General features: G+C 39.7%; 1 protein-coding gene across 1 annotated transcript; it reads right to left on the reverse strand.

Moving 5' to 3' along the window:
* Positions 1-6,570: 6,570 nt before the first annotated feature.
* LGSN (lengsin, lens protein with glutamine synthetase domain) lies at positions 6,571-23,408 on the reverse strand. The gene is made up of 3 exons (XM_065589960.1): positions 22,366-23,408; positions 11,472-11,716; positions 6,571-8,747 (listed from the first exon to the last, which is right to left on the reverse strand). Exons 1-3 carry the CDS (start codon positions 23,255-23,257, stop codon positions 7,548-7,550), a joined length of 2,337 nt encoding a protein of 778 aa, XP_065446032.1. The 5' UTR covers positions 23,258-23,408; the 3' UTR covers positions 6,571-7,547.
* Positions 23,409-24,960: the final 1,552 nt, after the last annotated feature.

Below are 24,960 nucleotides of genomic sequence, written 5' to 3' on the forward strand. Positions count from 1 at the left end.
CTTGCACCAGTGAGGTGTGGTTAGGGCAAGGTCCATTGTGAAGTGATAAGGAGGCTTTATTGAGCCTCTAAATTCTACTAGAGGATATTCAGCTGCAGTCTTAACATGCTGGAAAAGTTTATAAACTGGCTGAGTAGACTTTCCTCATTGTTTCCAGAAAAAAAATGTACCTCTGTACTGAAACCACACGTGAAAAGTTTCACCGCAAAAAATATTATTCTTCCAGATAATTATAAGCATGTGGAAACAGGGGGATATACACATATTGATAGCTTGTGCAGATGTGAAACTATTCAGCAGGTGCCATTACAATCTTGACATTTACCTTTACTGCAATATTTCCAACACTTAGAATGGGTAATTAACATCACCCAGTGTAGATGGAATTATCTATTTATGTAACCTCCCCTTTTGCATATAAAACCTGCCCAACGAAGTGCTTGTGGTGCTGTACAACACAATTTTAAAAATACAATATAATGAAAAATGTAACATTCTGTCCTTTTAAAATACACTTAAAAGCTCACAGAGAGGTCATTTTTTTTAATAAAAGGAAAGAGATGGATTGGAATTATATTCTATACAGGTTCTTATATGGCCCTTATCACCGTAGTGCACCTTCCAGTAGTGCATTAAGCCGTTTGAGTAACATCTGCCCTGTGTCACTCGTTTTCTTTCTATTTCCCCAGGGGGAGAATTGTGTGTGCTGTGAAGTGTTTTGTCTTGGCAGGGTTTTTGGGATGCTTGTAGTTTTAAATGTCCAGGGTGCTATGTGTTAGAGAAGGCAAGGTCAAAAAAATGCACCTTGCCCTTAGAGTGGAAGGTGGTGAGGTTTCTGATGGTCCTGTAAGAGTTTGTTCCACAGTCTTGGTTCAACTCCCAATGAATCTTTGTCTCCTGCATAAACAAGTTTTACCTTTATAGTGAAAAGTTGCTTTGTGCCCAAGGAGCAGATTTGTTGACCCCGGTCTTCATCCCAGAGCTTTATACAATTTCTTAGATGTGCTGGGCCCAGGCCATTGAGTGCCTTGAAGATAAGGACCAAGACCTTGAGCTTGACTCATTATTCTATGGGAAGTGAGTGAAGAGAGCAGAGGACCTTTCTGATGTGCTTGAGGTAGCCAGAGTTGTTGGGGAGACATGATGTAGTGTTTTATAGTAGTTGGAGTTTCCTAAGTGGTGAAGGTTTTGTGCCCAGGCATACTGCATTGCTGTAGTCTAGCCGAGAGGTGACGAAGACATGAATAACTGAGGTCAGTCATCATTTACCAGGATAGGATGAAGTCTCACTAGCCAACTAGAGATGATAGAAAGCTTTAGTAGTGGATGTCGCTGTGATGAGAATTTAGTAAACTACAGACTGAATTGACCAATAGTGGGGATGTACCTTCAATCACAGGTCATGAGAGGCATCAGTTGCTCATGATTTTTTCATTAGCCTGAATGGGTATGGGTCAGAACAGAATGTAATAAATATAGGCTTAACAGTAGTTCATGTTTAAAACAAAAACAAAACCCCATTACGAGGGGGGAAAGAGTTTAAAGCGTATATAAAAAATGTGGAGGGATTTCAGGGAAGAGAAGTTCCAAACCTTAGGATCCTTCACAGTAAAAGTCTGATTATGACATCAACAAGCACATAATGGAAATAATCCTAAAGATCAAGAGGGCTGTGTGTATACAGAAGTTAGGGAACAGGTTTGGAACATAGCCAGGACCAACACAACTGAATGCTTGTGCTAATCTGAAGTCAGTGTGCCATCTTTGAGGTAGCCAATGTACAGCTTGCAGGGCAGGCCTTATCTCAGCGGTTCTCAAACTTTAGCAACCCAAGGAGCCTTATTTAGATTTACAGTTTTTCACAGACCCCCAACACACCATCCCTGCCACCACCTCTTCCCACGACCGCTCCACCCCTGCTCCTCCTCTTCCCCTGCCTCTTTCCACCCCCTCCCCCAAGTGCAACCCATCCCTGCTCCTCCCCCTCTCTCCCAGTGCCTCCTGCATGCCACTGAACAGCTGTTCCACAGCGTGCAGAAGGCACTGGGAGGGAGGGGGTGGAGTTGATCAGAGGGGCCAGCAGCCCCAGAAATGACTCGCAGACCCCCTGGAGTACTCTCGCAGATCCCCAGGAATCCACAGACCCCAGTTTGAGAACCCCTGCCTTATATGATCTAATTCAAACAAGTGAGAGAGCCTACCACTTTATCTTTAACAGGCACAAGCAATAGAGCAGATCTACTAAGAGTGCTATAATATGGAAATTACAAAAACTGAGCTTTTTAGTCACAAGGACATGTGTTGTTGCAAGTCACTACAGAATAAATGAAGGCACAATTAATATAAATTTTATATATATATATATATATACACACACACACAAACATATACATATTTCATTTATATGATGTAGGGTTATCATCTTACCTCAATACACAGGGGAGTATGAATTTTAATATAATAATTACAGTAATACTTTGAGAATCCTTCAAGTACTACTTTGTATCATACAGTGAAAAGGTTATGCAATCTCAGCAGTAAACTAAGCCGAATTAATCAAATGTCATAAAACACAGATATATATGTTAGCTTTGGGATTTCTTGTTACTCATTTTCAAAAATGATTTTATTTTATAAAAAGTGGCATTTTCCAGTACATCATCAAAGCCTGCAATAAATGTTGAGCTACCATAGGAATGATCAGTTTTACAGTACACTGCTGCCCCCTGGCTTGAGTATAAAAGAAGACTGTATGTTTACTAGTGCAGATGGTATCAGTAACTGACATATTTAAGAGAGATTATTTATAAATCAAATCCAATTTTCATACTCATAAATCAAAAACTGTGGGTAGAAGTATAGTATTGCCAAATTCAAAATGAGTTACTGTGTGCAGATCACTGTAAATTTTCTTTTTTTCCTGCCATTTTATATCACAAAATAGATCAAAAGAAGATGTAATAAGCAGGTATAAGATACCATTATTGTTCACTACACATCAGCAAACTTACTTGTGCAGTCATAACACAGTCACACAATATGATTTCAATGCATCCTTGTATTTCATTACTGGATGTCTCTATTCATAACTGTGTGCCAGTGGTTCTGTTTCACTGGTATTTTTTTCCATTAGCATGTCTTCTTCCCCTTCTCTTTAATATTTTTACTATTTAAAAATAAAAAAAACTATTTTTTATCTTTTAAGACAATATTCCAGATATCAAATAAAAAATCTGATGATAAAAAAAATCTACACAATGCCAAAATATTCCCTGACCTTCACCCCTTCTCATCCTACTGACTTCAGAAGGGTTATATGTGGTGAACATCAGCCTATAATTGTCTGTTAAACTTTGGCTTCCTACTGGAATATTTTGTAAACAAAACAAAAACCCATTCTCTGGAATGTACTGAGGGAAACCCAGATAGCTTGTTGTCCCTGGCTGAATGCCAGTTTTCTTCTTTTCAGAAACAGATGAAGGAATATTACCTAGGAAATTATAAAATCTAAGAAATCAGAGTCAGAGCTCTGCATCTTCCTAAGCAATTAAAAACTTTGTTAGTACATTATCGCCTTTACTGCAGGTTACCAGTTCAAATCCAGTCAAGGCTGGTACTGCATAAAAGTTGTTACCATCTACTGGCTAGTCAGAGACCTCTGTGAAATGGGCTGGTGGTCTCATTCCACTATCAGAGACATCTAGGTCACAATAGATATTGTCAGATCCAGAAGAAAGGCCAAAGACTCTAACCTATCATTCCTAGGTCTGGTTTTCTGATTAGGATGAACTATGTTGGCAGGGCGATACAAGGAAGATTGCACACTGCTGGTGCTGTTGATGGGTGTTGAGTTTTTTTATAAAAAGGAACCTAAAGTCTCTACAGTTGTCAGCTTGCCATCTTTCAAGAGCAACCTGCTAGCACAAAGACTTAAAGCTGCTGTAAGTGAGCAGCAGTTGAGGTTTTTCCACAGATGAGGCAACACTCAGTTGCCATGAAGCTGGTGTAGATTGCTTGCTGGGGTGGAAGGAGATGTGGCCAAGGTATCTTGTGCTCCAGCTATTCCTGCCAATGTGGTGACCCTGAGGGATCTGTCACAAATGAGTGTAAATTAGAGCAGCAACTGAGAACTGAGCCCTCTGTATAGCAGGCAAAACTAAAATCCAAGACTTGAACACACTCAAATATAAGGGAAGTTTGAATGGGTAGAGTGAATGGTCCCTTACAATGTGTGCTAACTACTTATGTTAAACAATCTGTTCCATTTTGTATTTAGCTGTGACACTCTGAGTATCTTTCCCAGACCTGAAGAAGAGCTCTGTGTGGCTCAAAAGCTTGTCTCTCTCATCAGCAGAAGTTGGTCCAATAAAAGATATTACCTCACCCACCTTGTCTCTCTAATATCCTGGGACCAACGTGGCTACAACTACACTGCATAAAGAACTCGTTTCAGGTGAAGCAGGTGTGGCCATTTTTGTTGCCTTTCTGTGCATGAAAACTTGGTCATGAGATGTGAAGAATTTAAAATGCAAAATAAGAATCCATTTGGGAGAAACAAATCAGATTTTTAAAATAGTTTAGAACAAGCAACCATCACATTATTTTTTATTCAGTGTACATGGTGTACAAAACGTATTAAGTATTCAGTGGTTTATATTGCTCTCACCCTTTTGCTTCAGCCTGCATTTCTGGACTTTCTGTTTCAAAAGGGAAAAAGGGACCATCAGCTAAAAGGCATGAATCATGGTGATGTAAATTCATATATAGGGATTTTTCTTTTATAGACTATACCATTGAGGACAACTTGGAAACTCCTTACTATGCAGATTTTAGCTAAGATACACTGTAATAACTCCTTTGGGTATGTAAATAATATTTTCTATTAACTGAATTCTACTACATGGTGAGAATTAAGTATAAAAGCAATGTGTCTGTGGTCACAGGAGTCTGTTCTCTCTTTAACATTGTGGCAAGGAAGCAATATAAAGTTAAATTTATTAGATCCTGTCTCTCGGGAATTCTGTTTTTGGCCCACATACTGAATGCAATGTTATGTTATTGCAAAATCCATTATAACCCACCAAGTGCATCATAACTAATTTTCTTTTGTAGTTATTACAAGATAATAATAAGTTAATGTGCTGTAGTGGCGTGATATCATACTGAATGTGGAACCACCAGAATGAAAAATCCATACCTCTGTACTGAACTTTCCCAAGTTTTCACATTAAGAAGCAGGCCCAGGGATGAGTAGCACTGTGGTGCTAGAGACAAGAAAGAGAATGAAACCAAAAAAATCTCTGCACAGCTTTGAAGTGAAAAATGTGGCCAGTGTTGTGGCTGGACAGCTACCTATGAACCACAGGAATGGAGAGAGCAACTCAGTCCAAATTTTATAAGGGGTTTCACTGGATGGTCTAACAGAAGGCTGAGTTCATTTGTGGGCTTTTGAATCTGAATAGTTTATCCTGTTACAAAGATAAGCATCATTTGCAAGATGTAAATCCAGATCTGAATTCAGATTTTGAAGTTTGTGGTTTTCACTTCACAGCTATCTCCCATTTAAACTTTTTAGGATCACTTCTCATTTTAGGGCTTAAATAAATGAAGGAAAATCATTCCTAGTGTAGTACCATTGGCCTAATGCATTTACTTTAATATAAATTTTGTATTACATTATACATGTAATTTAAAATTTGAATCAATATAATTAATAAAGTCATTACTACTACACAGTGGGAACCTTCTATACAATGTTTTTGAAGGAAAGGGAGAGAGGATAACCCACCAGTAGTAAATAAAGGCATGCATGTGTCAACTTTCAAATCAAACTGTCAGGAGAGACACTGACAGAATCTTGGTTCTTTCCCAGAGATGGACATAAAATTTCACTCAGGAATTTCTGCTACAATTGTGGCAGAAAAATGTGGTTGAACTAGAGCACACCAGAAAGTGGTGATTAGTGCTGTGTAAGAGCTTGCTAAATTCAATTTGGAGTTTAAAATAGAGGTCAGACATGATATCAAGAAAGACGTGAGAGATAATACAGAGAACAAAAGTAACTCCAACCCCTGCCATTTCCAGCACTTTGCTTCTCCCTCACATTATCTCCCACTTCTTGTCCTCAGTCAGACTCTATTCCTCCATGTTACCACTATCTACTATCCACTGTCTCCTCCCCTTCGACCATCCTCTCTGGTTTTGACAATGACTCTCCCTCTTTCTCTTCTCACAATTTCCCTCTCTTCATCCTTAGTGACTTCAACTTTCACCCTGATGTCCAGTTCAACTCTTTATCCTCTTGCCTCTTTACCATCATCTCCTCATTTGATCTTCAATCCTGGATTAACTCCTTCTCTCAGGAAAATTGCCATTCCTCCATGGGTGGCGTGTGAACTGTCTGTTGGGGGAGCTAGCCCCCAGCCCCTCCCCTTCTGCCCAACACTTCTCCCCTCCTCCCCCCCCCCCCACTGGAGCCCAGAGCACTCTCACTGGAGCTGTCGGTCCCCCCAGCCCCAGGCTGCCCCAGCACCCCCAGCCACAGCTGCCCCCACCACCGGAGCACCGGGTGGGCAGTGTGCCCCCAGCCACCCCCAGCACTGGGCCTGCCCCAGCCAGAGCTCCAGCAGAACAGCGGTGAAGCAGGCAGCAGGTGGCCTGGGAGTCTAGTATGGATGGGGCCACCCTGGGCTGTTTGCGGAGGCTCAGCCTCACCTGGCCTGTGATACCCACCGCCCATGCATTCCTCCAACCTCATCCTTATTGAGTACTATTTTCTCTTGTTCTTTCTACCTACCATTTCATCTCCTTTCACTCAGCCTGCTTACCCCGTCCCATTCCCCATCAATCCACCTGGCCCTTCTGTAATCTCCAACCAATCAATACCCCTAATTTATACATCACTCTCAGTCCCCTTCTCCTTGCTCTCAACTTCCACCTCTCTGATTCAGATGCTGGTTCCTTCTACTCCACACTGTCCTCCACCCATGACTCCTTTGCTTTGCTTTTCCACCAAAATGTTCAGCATTCTAGTCCTTCACTTTGACGTACGCTCAGCATCTGATTCTTCAGCTCCAGCTTTCAAGCTACACTGCGCACCTCTGAAGAAAATCCCATAACCATGCAGAAGGGGAGGAAAATGGAAAAATAGGAACAAAATGTTCCCTCCCTGCTATTCCTGTTTTCTTCCATCTTCCTATTACTTTTCCTTATTTTGACTATTGTCCTTTCAGCTCCTCTTCTCATCTTTTCTCCAGCAGAATCATTCTTGCTTAAGGTTTTCTTAGAAATTAGGAAAAAAATTAAAAGCCTCTTAGCACTACTTCATGAACACTAGTTCTCTGGGCTGTTGAGTCCACTCATACAGGAATATGCAGTCACCACCTACTATATTAAAAAATGAGATGGTGGGGGGGAAAATTAGTAAACATTTATAAATAGTTCTAATTTCCAATTATGTTGTTCTATTAATCTTTGAGCATTTACACAGCATTACTTCAGATTTAATTTTTTCTACTAATTAGAAGACAGGTTTTGTTTAATTGATTCTAAATAAAATATTCTAAAAATTTATTCCGTTCAGCATCCGTTTCTTCCGTTTCCAACTCATAATGTTTCATGGCAACAAAGTATCGAATAAAGGTATCACCCAGTGCTTCCCTAAGGCACAAATCTTCCTCAAGTGCAGCAAGAGCATCTTCTAGTTTCAAAGGGATTGCTGCAGGTTTCAACTGAGCAGTGTTCTGGTTCTCTTCTGACACATCCTGGAAGCTAAGTTTTCTCTTTACTCCATCCAGGCCTGCAGCAATAGTAGCAGCAAGCACCAGGTAGGGGTTTGCTGTAGCTGAACCTAGCCTGTTATCTATCTGAGTGCCTTTTCCACCATGACACTTAATGTTAAAGGCACAGCTATTATCATTAAATGCCCATTTTGCCGTCACAAATTCTTTTGATTCCTTACCACATTTGGAATAGCGTTTACGGCAGCTGACCGTAGGAGCCATCAGGCAGCTGAGAGCTTCGGAATGCACCAAGAGCCCTGCTAGCCAATTCTTTCCAACATCAGTAAGCGCCTGAACCCCCCAATCAACAGAAAACAAATTCTTTTGGCCATTGAAATCCCACAGACTATGTGACAGAATCCCCGAATTGTAGAACCCATTCTCTGTGAAAAAACTTGCAATGTAGTTGTACTTTTTTGCCACTTCTTTAATGCCTGTTCTGAAGGTGAAGGCAGTGTCAGCAGCACCTATGCCAAACTCTGGATGAAAAGAGATCTCCATCTGTCCAGGCCAAGTGGAGGAAGAGAAGCTCTCAATGTTGGCACCAGCGTGATACATTCCTTCAATGAGTTCCTGAATGAAAAGCTGGTCATAACTATTGAGTATGCTTGCTGCAGGAAAAGATATCGTCTTTGAATTTACAATTTCAGCAATGCCATAAATACAAAATTCATAGGTGTAGGCAGAGCGCAATGACAAGCCATTGTCCTGAAGTTGGCTCAGCTGTTGTTTGGCAATGTGCCTGGGTGAGGTCAATAGAGGGGTTCCCAGTATAGTGAAGGAATCACATATCACTCTAGCAGTTTGTTCAGTCCATGGTAGGACTCTAAATGTTGATAAATCAGGGCTCAGGAGTATGTCACAATTAAAATTGGTTGCACTTATGTGGTCCACTTCACTGTCCTTAGGGTTCAGGGTCAGTTCAAGGTATCCTCTGGGCATGGACACACCATAGATTGCTTTTTCCTAAACAAGGGGGAGAGGAATGGATTACTGAGTCTTTGACAGCTGAACATTAATAATATTTTAGATATATAATATAATATGCCCAAATCTTAAGTAAAGATTTTAGCATTTGGCCCATAGGACCTTTCTCCTCAAAGAATCAAAAAGTGCTCCAGAAACTATAGATTGTATGTTGACCACCATTATCAGGTAGCTTCCTCTGGAGGGTGGCAACCAGCTGGTGCATAAGTGTAAGGAGGAAAAGTGTTGAGCAAGGTTGTATGCAAATCTCTGCTGTGTTTAAGAAATAATAATAATAATAATTATTAATGTCTGTGCAGAACTGACAGGATTTTGGGCTCCAGTTCTCCACTGTTTTGCCCTTTATCTAGTCACTTACATCTGTGCAAAGCAAGTGCAAAACTGTATGTAAAAGGCTGGCACAAGATAATTTTCCTAACATAATGTTGGCATTTTACATCCACTTTGCACAGATGTAAATGACTGAACAAGGCAGTGGAGAATCTGGGTCTGGGTTCCCTTTAAACTCCATTACACTCACTTTGTCTACCTCAGATGACAAACAGCTGCACCAGCTCTGCCAGGATGTGAACTTGTTACAGGGAATATAGACTTTTCACACCTGAGGCTTAGATTTATACTTGGCTGACTTTGCTTAGGTAAAAACTAGGAAACAGCTTCAAAATGATAAATAATGCTAACACCTCCGTGCCTTCTTTAAACATCATGTAGACAGGTGAATCAACAAATTGCTCAAGTTGCCCCCTCATTTGCACAGGTGGCTCCTATTGACATGAATGGGGGCAATGCACAAGTCAAGTGCAGACAAGACTGATATGGATGGAAATTATAATAACTGTATCTTTGATGAAGAACCTTAGAAGGTATCTTAGAGCCAGATCTTCAGCTGGTGCAAACTGGTATAGTTCCACTGGAATTATACCAAGTTACAGCATCTGAAAATCTGGCTTAATAATGTGCTAAGGTTCTATGTTGTGGAAACCCATGCAAGACCAATACAAATATATTTTTGTTACCTGTCCTTTTATTTATATATGGAGAGAGAGAGAGAGAGAGAGAGAGAGAGAATGAACTACAGCAAGTGAGCCTTTTTAGCAGTATGGAAGGCAGAGAGAGTTTTTATACAGTTTGCCTGTGGGAAGGCCACAGATACTCTGGATTGAAACTAACCCTACATTTTAGTGAATCTTCTCCCACTGCCTTGAGAAAGGATCACTATCTAGGTGGATTGACTGGCTGGAATGGAACTGTTGAGATTTCAAGACTAAAGTGAATGATACAACACTTTCTCCCCTGAAGTGGACAGAAGTTTCTTAACTTTTCCCTTTACCAAATATTAAAATTAGCTTTGATTGTAAGCAAATAATTTTTACCAAAATTACTGAGACAAGATAGTTAAGGTAATATCTTTTATTGGACCGGGGGATTCTGTTGCTTGAAGGTACAAGTCTTAAAACTACACGGAGTTCTTATATTTCAAATTATTTACATTGAGTACAATATTTTTCCTTTCTTTTTGATAACTACACAATGTTACTACAGTAGTCACAAAATTCCCTAGATAGTCCCTATACTGTGTGGTGTTATCCCATCACCTGTACTAAGCAATATGGTGATCACCATGGTAAGGTTATCTAGTTATCAAAGGCAACACTGAAAAATTGTTGAGGGTGAGCACTTTACAGCCCCATTCATAAAAGCTACATGATTTCTCTTGAAATCTAAAAGTTTTTTCTATTTTTAAAATGCTTGAGGATTTACATGGAGGTCAGTGAATAATGTGAGTGCAACAGATAACTTTGAATAATCTGAGATGGGCACCTGTACTGTGAGTTAATGATTGAAAAAGATGGTGCTGTTACCCACCACCTCTCAAAAGCATTAAACTAACTGAAAAAAGTTTATTTCTGCTAACATCAAATGACATCAAGAGTAAATTGTATCTAAGTGCTAGAGTTAAAAGGTTGCAGCTATCTAAAAGCCAAATAATGAGAAAATGGTATTAGCTTCAAAAGATGCTTGAAATGAAAGCATTCAATTTTCTGTCATGTTGATATCTTTTTTGTGATTGCTCAGTAGAATGTGAAATATTCATAGTAATATGAGAGTGAAAATACAGCATTAATCACCCATGTTAAGGATCAGAGGGGAAAAAGCTTAAAGGTCAGGATATATATACATGCTATCAAGAGCTTCATAATTTGACTCTTATTTGACTCTTATTTTCTGTAACAGTATAGGAAATATTACTAAGCAGTCATGCAATTATAATATTTTCTTATATGATGTGATTGTTGAAAAGAGAATACTTCATAACTGAAATGATTTTCAGCTAATCATTTTTGTTTGTTTTGATATTTTCTCTTGGGTCTCGTCTTGCAATCTACTCATGTCAAATAAAACAGAATCTTTATAATTGTGGTGAATGTGAAAAGATAATTCTGCAGAGGGAGATTATTGGATGTGGAAAGTACTGAAATTACCATCTTAATTAGATTTGTATTTCTGCAGGGCAGAGAAATGATGCTTCAGGGTAATGAGAAAAGCCCAAATCCTTGGGGAGTACTAATCGGGATGGGGGGAGGGGATAATATTTGATTTGTTGCTGGCTTAAATTGGTGCACACATTATGAGGAAATGTATCACAGCAATAAAGGCAGGGCCATGAGAGCTCATAAGAGTATGAGAGGCGGAAAAACTTACATGAAAAAAACGAGAAGGAATGCTCTTGGATCTTGACACTCCATGCAGGTCAGTTGCTTCAAATCTGACAAACTGAATATTTTCTCTGGCCATCTGTTGTTTAATGTGGTCGATAAGTGAGACCAGACGAAGGGAAGATTGACTTCCAGGATTGTTTATGTCAGGCTCTCTGCTGTGATCTTTAAAATAAAGAGCAGTGTTCATGTTAGACAAACTTAATAATGCTGTCATTACAAGCTGTTTCACTAAAAAGCACCAGCATGACAAAATGTCATATAATAGGGTGGCCGATCCTCCAGGATGGGCCTGGAGTCTCCAGGAATTAAAGAACAGGAGTACTTGTGGCACCTTAGAGACTAACAAATTTATTAGAGCATAAGCTTTCGTGGACTACAGCCCACTTCTTCGGATGCATACAGAGTGGAATCCAAAGAAGTGGGCTGTAGTCCACGAAAGCTTATGCTCTAATAAATTTGTTAGTCTCTAAGGTGCCACAAGTACTCCTGTTCTTTTTGCGGATACAGACTAACACGGCTGCTACTCTGAAACCAGGAATTAAAGATTAATCTTTAATTAAAGATTATGTCATGTGATTAAATCTCCAGGAATATGTCCAACCAAAATTGACAACCCTGGATAGAAACTTGACTTTTTTTCTTTCAACTATGACTTACTTACTGGGAAAACAAATCGGAAGAAGGTTTGCCACTCGCAAACATTTTGGAAGAGGACAGTCTAGATAATGATGTCCACTTTTGTCCTGGAGAACCAGTACAATGACTGTTATTTTCTGCAAGGGTTTTACAAAACTACTTACACAGTCTCTGTGCGTAGTCTGATAGTCATGGGGGAGCATATGCTGCAGTAGAGAACTTCTGAGGGAGGAGCCTATTAATCTAGTGGGGGAGATTTTCAATGGCACAAAGGACAGCCAGATACCTAACTCCCATTGAAAGTCAATGGAAGTTAGGTGCTTTACTTCCACTTGTGACCTTGAAAATCACCTACCTGTTGCCCTCCCCACCCCAACAATCATGCATAAATCTGGGATTGTAGAGAGAAGACCTCAGTTGTCTTCTACCCCCTTCCAAATACAGCAGGATTGTGAGGTGGCCTGTAATCTCCCCCGCCACAGCAAGAAGAACTGTGAAGGCAGGCTCTCTAGATTTGCCACCTCTCCCTGGAGATAGTACTGGGCCTCATTCTCCACTCTGTTACACCTGCTCTGTGCCTGTGTAATCCTATTGAAATTAATGGTGTTATACTGATGAATAACTGGTGGAGCAGAGAATCAAGGCTAGTAGCTTACTCTGATAGATGTCCTGATCCCTGCCAACTAGCTTCCAATTCCACTCTCTAAATATTATTTATAACTATTATTATTATTCTGTATTTAAGTTAGACTTTATAAACGGTGACCTTCATCTGGAATTAAAGTGTAACTGAGAACAGAATTAGATGCTAAGGCTTCAGTAGTGTTAGAAAATAGTGTTGCTTGTCCAAAGGAGAGATTTTTTTTGAAAGTCCAAAATTCCCACAGGGAAATAGATGGCAGCAGCCATCACAACAACCGACTGCTCCAAGCCCTCAGATATCAGTGGATCAACCTTCAGTCAGTTTCTGATTGGAAAGCAGCAAGTATCATTATTATTTGTATTACCACAGGGCCAGGAGCCCTCACCAGGGACTAGGACCCTATGTGCTAGGTGCTATATTAGCAGACATAAGTACTGCGGGCATGTGGTGAGTAAAATTAAGAGGGAGGTGATACGTTTTATTGGGGTATTGTGGGAGAAAGACCACCAAATGCATAGACAGGTGGTTAAAAAAAATAAAAATGGTAGAAACAAATAAAATAATAAGAATGAAGGGGAGGAAAAATAGAAATAAATATGTTCCATCTTTTTCCCCTCACGCTGTCTTTGTGTTTTTTGTGTATTTCAATTGTAAGCTCTTTAAATAGGTGACATATCTTTACTCTGATTTTTAGGAATTGTAGGGAATAGGAATAGGGTAGTATTTCTTTAATTAATTTCTGAATTCTCTAATGGCAGTTAGCATGTTCGATTATTTAGGAGCTGTCAGAACCTCACTAGAACAGAAGTGTGTATATGTAGGAAGGCTTGCATGTTGTGTATATTCAGTAAAGAGTTAATCGGACCACACATTTCTGGTTCCTTTGTATAATGTTTGTTGTGTAAAGAGCAAAAGTCACAAACAGGTAGCTAGAACATTTTTGGATTCTTGATAAATAATAAAATGATGGAGAGGCAGTACTCTCTCCATAGTTAAGGTCACAACCAGTTTCCATTATAAACCCTATTTTATTATCCTATAATTTGGCCTTGGAACATAGATTTTTACTGAAATTTACTAGGTTTGACTTCTGTGTGAGCATCAGCATGCACCATGTATTTATTATCATGTTACTCCATATTGGGTGGTTGTAACTTAAAAAAAACATTAGGGTCTTTCTATACATGACAGCTAAAACATTATCCTTTAACTCAAGTGGTAGAAATCCACTATTATTATTATTTTGGTGTGGGGGGGGGTTGTTTTGTTTTTGTGGCTGTAGGAACAAGGCTCTAGCTCTAGCTCTATCGGTGTGGTTTTATCCCTCAGACATGATAGGTTCTCACTAGTAAGGGTTCAAATCATAATTCTCTTACAAGGCTGGTTCTTGTTCTTTTTATAGGTCATAAAAATGGGGGGGGGGAGAATCCTCTTTCTCCCATATTTTTGAGTTTCAAATTTTAAAATGGCTCCTGTCTGAAATCTTATATGTCACACATAATAAACACTTGTCAAGGATAACTATGTGTACAATTCATCACAACGCAATAAACTTAACTTTGATCCAAAATAAATATTATTTTTTCTTCTGTAATCCCAAAATATAAACACAACACAAAACCGGCCTGAAACAAATATACTGTACGTACACTGACATATAAAACAGCTTCAAATGCAAAGCCTCGTACATGTGTAATTTTACCATAAATTAACACTGAGACACTTTCCCAATTGAATATAACATAACAGAGCTCAAAAACAACAGCTAAAAGTTCTTCACCACCAATATATATTGGTTACTGAAATTATATGTAACTGAAGTTTCCCATTGACTTAAGTGGGTTTGGATCAAACCTCATATGATCAGTTTAACTTTTATTATGTCCCTTAACTATTCATTTTCTTGCTTTGAATTGCTTGGATATTATAAATGATATGATACATAAGAACATTGTTATTGTTTAGCAATCTTAATTGGATTTTATATTGAAGAACTTTTTGTTTTTGAATAATTAATAAATAATGATTAACAATAATCCTCCTTCTCCCAAAGCATATTGTCTTTCTGTGTATTTTGTAAAGGAACATGTACAATTTTCATTGTTCGCTATATGTAAGAAATAATGGGCATCATTTTGGTAGGCCTGGTTTGACATCAATAACTTGCCTTATTTCTTAGTGGGCATGATTGGGAAGGTGAATGGAAGGTTAAGTTGTAAATAGGGGTTTACTAAGCAATATGCTGGAGTCAGGATGTCTGTGCTAGCTAAGATAAACAGGAACATCTGGATGCTAGGGAGAACACTGCTGCTAGGGACAATGGACAAGATAAACCTGGTATATAAAGAGCCAATCCCAAAATATAGAATATCAGGGTTGGAAGGGACCTCAGGAGGTTATCTATTCCAACTGCTTGCTCAAAGCAGAACCAATCCCTAACTATTTTTTTTTTTTTGCCCCAGATCCCTAAATAGCCCCTCAAGGATTGAACTCACAGCCTTGGGTTTAGCAGGCCAATGCTCAAACCACTGACCTATCTCGCCCTCCATCCCTCCCTGTGATGCAATATATATTAAATGCAACATAATGTGTAAATGTATATAAAGGAAGAGGTTTTCTGTGTAACTTTAGATGTGGGTATGTCCTATACTCACTCACGACGCTTGAGCCTGATCAACTCAGTATAGCTTTGTTGTATGCCAAATAAAGGAACCTGATTGATAAAATCTGGTGTCAAACTGAGTTTTTGGGATCCCAGAGAACTGGATGAAGTGTTCTCTCACAACTGGACAAGGTGGTCTGGATAAGCCAAGTGGAAAGGGTCTCAGAGGTGATCCCAACAGTTTCCAATTAAAATCCATTTTGTAAAATCTGTTTATGTAAATTTATATGCAAATTAGTCATGCCTATCATGGTCTTGGCAAATTATCAAGAAATATAATAATTAAATCAAAGGAACTTTGGATTTCCCTTGTAAATTTGATTCCTTAAAAAAGCAAATGCATCCATATTGGGCAATTTTTATGAAGCATTTTTTCACGTTTATAACAAATCAGTAGTGTATAGAAAAGCATTCACTACTTAGTTTTTACCTAGTCCTTGCTCAGGCAAAACTCCATCTCCCACTGAAGAGAAAACAGAGTAGGGACTTCGTAATTTGGCCTATTAAATATGCAACCCCAGTCTCCGTGCCATTGGCTTTGCAATCATTAAAAAATATTTCTAAGAAAATTCTACTGCCTAATCTATTAACAACAAGAAAGACTTGCCTTTCTTATCCAAATCATTAGTATTGGACATCAAGTAGGATGAAAGGATTTGAACATATCAGTTGCACATGTGGCTGGAGTGGATGGTTGGTGTTGGATTAGTTTTTTTTTTTTCAGTGATCGAGAAGCACTACAGTATAGCATAGTACCATATAGTGAACAAAAAGGAAGATAAGGTCTTGATCAGAGTTTTTGCTGTCTAAACTGAAAAACAGGCTCAAACCTTAGAGATAGCGTGAAGGAAGAATTTGTATGCAGCCTGAACAGGAGGGACAAGGAGAAGGGCCTAAGTGACAAGAAGTATAATGGTTTCCTCAAGAAAGAGGAGCTGAGTTTTGACCATGTAAGTTAAAGATGACAACAAGACATTGAGGAAGAGATGTCAGAGAAACAGGCTAAGATATACATTGGTTGAAGGGAGACATGTCAGCAATCCAATGGTAGGATTTCTAAATCATCAACACAGCGAAGCCATGTGAAAAGATCAGATGACTCAAGTTGGAGAGAGATGAAGAGTGGGCCAAGAACATAGTCCTGAGGAACCCACACAATAAGAAGATACGCTAAAGTAATGGCAAGAGAGGTAGGTCATATGAAGTCCCCAGAACAACCTCTGTGGCTGCTCAAGCATGCACGGCAGAACCATTATTATCAGTGCTTTTCAAGCTGTATATGAATGCAGGGCTGGGCAGGACTTTTGTAACCAACAGCAAGCTCCGGCTTCAATTGAAGTCAATGGCAAAACTCCTTAACATCAATGGGAGTAAGTCCTAGATGCTAAATACTGTTTGTATCTCAATCCTTAATTTAAGTACGAGATAGAAGTCTTTGTGAGTGATTTGTTACTTAGTTTCTTACATAGTAATAAATGACTTAATATAAGGTCATTTACTAAGGGAGAAAAAACATTTGCAGAACTGACAAACTCCATACTTTAATAATTCATGTATTCAGTCAGCCGTTTTACATAATTTTTATTGAAATGGGAATTTAGCAGAGGAACTTTTAGTCAATTTAAGCATTTTTTAATTTCTTAGGCCAGTATTTTTAGGCATTTTTACATAATTGTATGAAGGGCTCAATCCTCCTTTCCTTGTGCACCCCAAATTCTCACTGAAGTAAGTGGGTTTTTAAGCATGCATAGAATTGATCTGAAGAATGTTCCTTTAAGAATGTCCCAAACTGTTAACAATTGGGTATTGGTCACACACGTACCACATTCTCATTGGGGTGTCTGTAAAGGCACAGTATGGTCAAGAAACCTGGTCCTGTTAATTGGGACCTGTGCACTAACTGCCCATGTGCTACAGACCCAGTCCCACAGTCTGCACTCATGCAAAATATCACTGACCTGAATGAGATTTTGGGCCTGATTGAGGACTATGTGGGAAGTTTGGTAATAGGGCTAAAGCCTGTTCCTAGCACACTACCCACCTAAAACAGGCTGCACAGTGGAGAGGTCCATGGTGACCAGAAGGATGGGATTCTCCCTCAAGCTGTCATACCTCTCAACAGTCCCCATTTTCAGAGGACTGGCCTGCTTTGGCCCACCTGTCCCAGTTGAAGTTGAACTTTTCCCACATTTAGTGGCACCTACAGCTGTACACACATTACAAACTGTGCACACCATTGGCAGGGGCAGAGCTAGAGGGGGTAGAGGCTTCAGCAGCTCCTGGGCATGCTTACTGGCTGCAGGGGAGCTCAGGGATAGTGAGTGACACAGCCTCTGTGATGACCGGGCTGCAAAGTGGGGCCTGAGCGTGACATAGATTTGATGGGTGAGGTGCTGGGGCCATCAGCTGCAACAGGTCAGTGACCAGTTGTGTCCTGCTTTAGCCACTTGAAATGCTGAGACGGATGAGCCGTGAAGTGGCACAGAGTATGTCCTCGGTGACTATTGCACTGGTTCCTCTGACTCTTTTATGTTGGGTCTACATAGTAATCACTAAAAAGCAACAGAGGGTCCTGTGGCACCTTTAAGACTAACAGAAGTATTGGGAGCATAAGCTTTCGTGGGTAAGAACCTCACTTCTTCAGTCTTGCATCTAAAGAAGAGGTTCTTACCCACGAAAGCTTATGCTCCCAATACTTCTGTTAGTCTTAAAGGTGCCACAGGACCCTCTGTTGCTGTTTACAGATTCAGACTAATACGGCTACCCCTCTGATAGTAATCACTGACTCTGTCATGCCCTATCATTAAGACCTCTCACTACTGGGACATAGGGAGTCCCCACAGAGCTGACCTTCATGGCATTTGGAATTCACATCCCTTGCATGGACTTCCTTTGTTGTGCCTCCACTTATGTCCTGCATATAGCAGAACCACCCTGATTAAGCTACCTGGAAATTTGGATGTGATGAAGATCTCTCACTTAAGTAGCATCAATATCCACTTAGTCCAGTGGGTTTTGAATCCATTATGAATTATATGCCTTTGCAATACTGGTGAAATATCCATTTGTATCTGCTACAGGGCTGCATTTCCACTTCCAGCCTAAATCTACAATTTATTAAGTACTTTGAAATCGTGAGGCATGTAAGTTTCTATACAAATATAAATTTACGAGTATGCCAAACAATGGCTTCCCCTTGCACTTTCCAGATCAAATTTATCCATCATGTCCTTGCTTCCAACCTTGCTTCTGCCTACAGTACCTCTCTATGCTCATTTCTTTCCATTCTACCCTCACATGCTTCATCCTGCCCTAACGCCACATATCTGTCTGCTTTATGTCCTTATCCACTCTTACTTTTGAGTCTTGGTACTTCAACTCTAATGCCTCCACCAATTGTTCCTCCTTAAAACACACTTTACCCAAGTGGCCTATCAACCCCCATCCAGTTCTAATAAAGTGTTCACACAAAAGGACAGGAAATTTCTCTGAAAAGGAATGGCAGACCACACTGTTTCTTCCCTTTCTGCATTTTTGGTATGTTTGTATTTGAGATCAATGGGAGTGTTGCCCAAACAAGGATTGAAAAACTGAGTAAGGACTTCCAAATTTGGCCCAACCGTAAGTTGTCATTATTAATAAATATTTTAAAGTGAGACAAGTGAAAGGAAGTGGTCATATTACATTACAGACTGCTATTGCCTATGGACTAGTTATATATTATATTGTATACACTAAATAAACTGCATCTCTTCAGTGTCAGAGGCCTCTCTTTCTACTTATCTCCTAGCGTCTCTGAAAAGCCTAGGAGGCTTTTGATTACTAATGTCTAGTTTGGAGTGAACTCTATTTGCATAAGTGCATGCTATTATCATATATAGATGCTTATGCAAATGCATAAACTTATGTAAATGAAAATGTTTGCATAATTACCAGCACTTGACACCTTCCATGTTTCTACGGTGATGCACTGTTTTCAAGGAGCTGTCCTTTCAGATCTGGTCTAACTGACAATACCCAAGGAATAATTTCTCTAGCTGGCTGAAACATCTTGCTTCATTTTCTAGGTCAAAGGATTTTTTCCCTATAATTGACTGTGAATTTGAGCACTCTTCTTTTGTCTCAGTTCTGATTTTTTGGGGGGAGTAGGGTGGGATGAAGGGCAAGGGGTCTATGACGACTGTGTACAGGACATTAACTGTGAGGGGGAGAAATACAGTGGCTGGCTGTATTATGCAATTTGCAAAATTTTAAAGGGAAGGATGAGTAGACTAGTTATTTTTAGAGGGTTGTTAGTGAAGTGACTAGTGTGAATGTGTCTCATTCCTCTCTACTGAATGGAATAAGAATTTCTCAGCTGTGTCACGGGGCCTCTGTTGCTGACTGCTGAAGGAGGTTCTCCTTTATTCAAGTGATAGAACACTGTGCTTTTAGAACAGTAAGATCTGAATTCTATCCTTGCTCTTGTCATGAAGTTCCGAAGTGTGTTGTGTCCAGCATAGTAACAAATCAGTTCCTAGAAAGTGATGGATATGTTATAGTATTTAAATTATCTAACATGTTTGACTCCACATTAAAAAATTAGAGGTGGATAGTGTGACGTTGCACTCCATAATGCTTTATAGAAATATGCTTATGAGTGTAAATATGACATAACTGGAATATGTTTTATGCTAGATATGACATGCAACATATCTCTGCAAAGGTTATGAGCTACTGGATAGATCATATTCATCCTATTTACATTCATGTATCATTTTTGTATTCGAAGTTATGAATATTGGCTATGTATTTGTTTGATTTTAAGTAGCCTCAGTGAAACAGTTGGTCAGCTTCTTGAGAAAAGACTATTCTCAGTAAGTGCACAATCAAGAAACACTTAAGCTAACAATGAACTTTAAGAGATGCCAATCCACATCTCAGCTTCCCTGGGAATGTAGCTCAGTCTGTAAAGTTCTGAGTCATCTCCTTATCTTATAGGTTTTGAACTATAATTCGCATAGTGGTCAATGACGCAGCTGAGACAAGGTGGGTGAGGTAATATTTTGTATTGGACAAGCTTTCAATCTTACACAGAGTTGTTCTTCAGACCTAATCTGTGTAAACTCAAAAGCTTGTCTCTCTCACCAACAGAAGTTGGTCTAATATAAGATATTACCTCCCACACCTTGTCTTTCTAATATCCTGGGACCAATGTGGCTACAACAACATTGCATACAATGATGCAATTGGTCAGTTGGAGTTTAAAACAGCACATATTTATGAGGCAAAAAGGACTGATGGAATGCTGAAGAAATTATTCCTATTCTCATTTTGCAATTTAGGAACTGGGCTTTCTGAACTAAGGGGAAAACTAGTGGCAATCCCAAGGACTTGGTAATGAATTCCACTGGCCTTTCATTAATGCAAATACGTAAAATAATCTAGAAGGGAAAGAGGATATAGTCTATGCAGAAAAAATCCGCTTGGCTGTCTACTGATCTCATACATTAAACATGATCACAGTGAAAGCTGACCACAATATATATTTTCATTGTTCTATACTTCTGAAGCATCCTCTCTTTAAAAGATTCCCTTTTAGGATTTAATTCACTCAGTTAAGAGCAGCAGTGCACAACTATTCATGCATCCAAGTGTCCTGTTCAAAACTTAACTTGGGTGATTACATTATGTCTTCCTGTGGCTTGAATTGTTTGCCATCTGCAAAATTGCCTGTTTGTCAGAGCATCTTTAGCAAAACCTCTACACCGCAGAAAGCAGATTTTTTAAAACGTTAGATAGCTTTATAATGAGTCACATGATATTAAATCATGGATCCAGTGATATCAACTATTGGCAAGGGTAAAAATGTTTTCTGTCATTGGTAAAAGCATAGATGGAAATTATTTGCCCTGTTTTATAAGCTAGTAAAGTGTTCTGAGTACCATCCTCCTACATTCTCATTAGTCTGTGACCTAACAATGCCCAACAATGTTTGGGCTGTTGACCACTTCCCAGAATAACAACTAACCTGCTCAAACTCATTATACCATTATAGCTAATAATAACTTTCCATTTACTGATCCTGATAGCCCAGTAGTTTAATTTTCATTACTTCAAAGAAACCACAGTCTATTAGTAGCAATTAATTGGCTTTACAAACACTTCCCAAATAGTCAGGGGCGGCTCTAGCTTTTTTGCCGCCCCAAGCATGGCAGACAGGCTGCCTTCGGCGGCATGCCTGCCGGAGGTCCCTGGTCCCGCGGATTCGGCGTACCCACTGCCGAATTGCTGCCAAATCCGAGGGACCGGTGGACCTCCCGCAGGCATGCCGCCGAAGGCTGCCTGACTGCTGCCCTCGCAGGGACTGGCAGGCTGCCCCCCGCGGCTTGCCGCCCCAGGCACGCACTTGGAGCGCTGGTGCCTGGAGCCGCCGCTGCAAGTAGTCTTATTGAACAGAATGAAGATATGTGTGAGCTCTCTGTTTAATTTGCTTTTCTTACCCTAGTCTTTATATTAAATATTTTGGCATTCCAGTCCTCTTAGAACTAATAATTGAAAACATCATCCCTACATGGGAGCAATTTTCACTGCTGGAAATGTTAACAAAAAGGAAATTTCAAGAAATTCAGATTTCAAGTCTTTCCAGTGACTAGCAGACCTATGGAAAATGTTGCCTATGTCCAGTGTAAATGAGAAAATATTTCATTTTTTAGTGAATAAGACATGACTACTTGTGCATGGCAGTTTCTGGCAGGCAGTCAGGCTTTGTAAGCACCTTACTATAGAAGAAGTAGGCTGGAAGTACTGTAAAACTTTTGATCAAGTCCAGTCACATGTACAGTAACTGCCATTGCCAATTGTCTAACATTAATGCTGACAAGAGATTTGGGGTTTTTTTTAAACAATTTAACTGCATTCTTGAGTGGTACAGTAGATGATAGTTTAACTTCTTACCAGTCTGGTCAGGAGAAGGGTCGAATTTAATTCCTGGAGTGCTGCCTGTGTTTTTATAAGCTGGTGGTTGTCTCCTACTGGGATGCTCCATGTTGCTGCCTTCTGATTGTTGCTGATCAGACCCAGCAGAGCTGTGAACCAAGAGGGGCTTGTTTGGCAGCCCTGCTACATAATTGTCTATAAAGTGGAGCTTTCGATTCTCCCCTCCAAAATGAAGAAAAAGAGACTCAAAGGATCTGCCCTGTTGGTCAACTGCTTTTTCATTGGGTTTTGGCAGACGTATATGGGAAGAAGTTCTGCTGGGCTTACCAGTGTATTTGGCCCTGTTACCAAGCAGAGGATTGTTTCTGAGTAGGTTTTTCAGCTCTTGCAATGTTTGTTTGGAAACTCCAGACCCCAGCATGAAAGATACTTCAGTGCTTTTTTCCTGGGTTGCTAAATTATTACCTTTATTCTCTTTCTCTGTTGCATCCTCCTCTTCTTCTTCTGTTCCCCCACATTTGTCCTCATTACTTGCTGTCTCTGACACCCCAAATTTATCTTCTCTGCTTGCTACATCTGAACCCCCAGATTTTTCTTCTTTGCTCTCAGGCTCCGTTCCCAAAGGCTGATTTCTTTTGCTTGATGTCTCTATTCCCTCAGGTGTCTCCGTCTTTCTTTCTACCATTCTTCTCCCACCTTCATCATCTTTGTAGACTTCTGGTTTCCTCAATATGTTCTCTTTCACACTGATTTCTATAGGGAAGCTCCCATTTCCTCCCCCCTTTTGATCTTGTGTGTGAGGGAAACTAGATGTTTTTTGAAGGGATGGACTTGCAGGTGGTTCTACAGGACCAGTTGCTCTTTGCAGATAAGAATGATCTGGGGTGTTTGTAGGGTGGGAGATCTCCATTTTCTCACATTCTAATGGGAGAATGTATTTTGCAGTGACTTTGACTCCTCTTGTCCTTCTTAAACCACATATACTGCCGCCATCAGCTTCATCATAGTCATTTCCAACTGTTTTCTGTAATCATCAACAAAATATACAGCCAAATAATATGCATGAGTGAAACAAGGGTAGAGTAATACAAGACAGGGAGTAGCACCAACAACTGTATTTTATTATCACCTGGGACTTCTGTTATTTCTTGCTGAAAAAGAGTTCTATGGGGGAAATTACTTATAATTTCTGTATAATTTCCATATAATTTTCGTATAATTCAGCTTCTCTGAAGATATCCTCTTGAAGGATTCTTACTGTGGGGTTTTAGCTCCTTTAGAGCGAGACTCGTTCAGGTCCCTATTCTTCAGGTATTTTGGCCATTGAGGGCAGGTTTAACAGGGTACAGCACAAGCGGGATTCCCTGCTGCCTAGTATGTGCCACCCCTTGCCAAGCATAAATGTCCTTTAAATGTGAACAAAATGCGTTTTTAATATAGCCAAATGCTAAATTAATACATCTAGGAACAATGAATGCAGACCATAACACAGAATGGGGAACTATATCTGGGAAAGAAGTGACTTTGAAAAGGATTTAGGAATCAAACTGGACAAGCAATTGAACATGAAGCTCCCAGTGTGATGCTGTGGAAAATGGGCAAATGTGATCCTTGGATGTGTATATATAGGGGAGTAGAGAGGTGATTTTACCTCTGTATATGGCATTGGTGAGATCAATTTTGGAATACTGTGTACAGTTCTGGTGTCCTCATTTTTAAAAGGATGTGGAAAAGCTGGAGCGGGTTCAGAAAAGAGCCCCCAAAATTATTTGAGAGCTGGAGAAAATACCTTGCAGTGATAAACTTAAAAAGCTCAACCTGTTTAGTTTATTGAAAAGAAGATTGAAAGGGGACTAGATTAGTGTGTGAGTAACTGCAAAGGGAGAAAATACCAGGTATTAAAGGGCTCTTTAATCTAGCTGAGAAAGGCATAACAAGAACCAGTGGCTTGAAGCTAAAGCCAGACAAATTCAAATTGGAAATAAGGCATATATTTTTAAGGGTGATTAACCACTGGAACAAACTACCAAGGGAAGTGATCCATCTCTTGATGTCTTCAAATCAGGACTGGATGCCTTTCTGGAGGATATGCCTTATCCAAATACAAATTATGTTACTGGGCTCAATAGAGAGGTAATTAGGTGAAATTCAATGGCCTGTGATGTATAGGAGGTCAGACTAGATGAACTAATAGTCCCTTCTGTCCTTAAATTCTATGAAATCTATGTTCTGTTCAGTTTCTCCTACTCAGCAGGGGCAAAGCACCCAGAATGAAACACAAATTTGAAATGATCAAAAATGTGCCTCAGGGAAAGACAAAAAAGGGTGTGAGAGAAAAGCCTCATGAAAAGTAACCTTATCAATGGGAGGAGTGAGAACCCTGCAAGATGATATCTTCAAAGAAAAGAATTACCAGGTATGTAATTTTCCCTTCTCTAAAGATGCCATCTGGAGAGCAAGAAGCTTTAGGGATGGCCTAGGAGAAAATGAGGGTAACGCCACAACAAGCAGCAATAACAAAGTTAATGCCAACAGTTCAAACAGCTAGCTTGCTTTTTTTAAATAGCATTAATAATATAGAGAGGATTTTACACATGCAACACCATGCATGAC

Source organism: Chrysemys picta, chromosome 3 (assembly GCF_011386835.1).
Source record: "Chrysemys picta bellii isolate R12L10 chromosome 3, ASM1138683v2, whole genome shotgun sequence".
Taxonomy (NCBI): domain Eukaryota; kingdom Metazoa; phylum Chordata; order Testudines; family Emydidae; genus Chrysemys; species Chrysemys picta.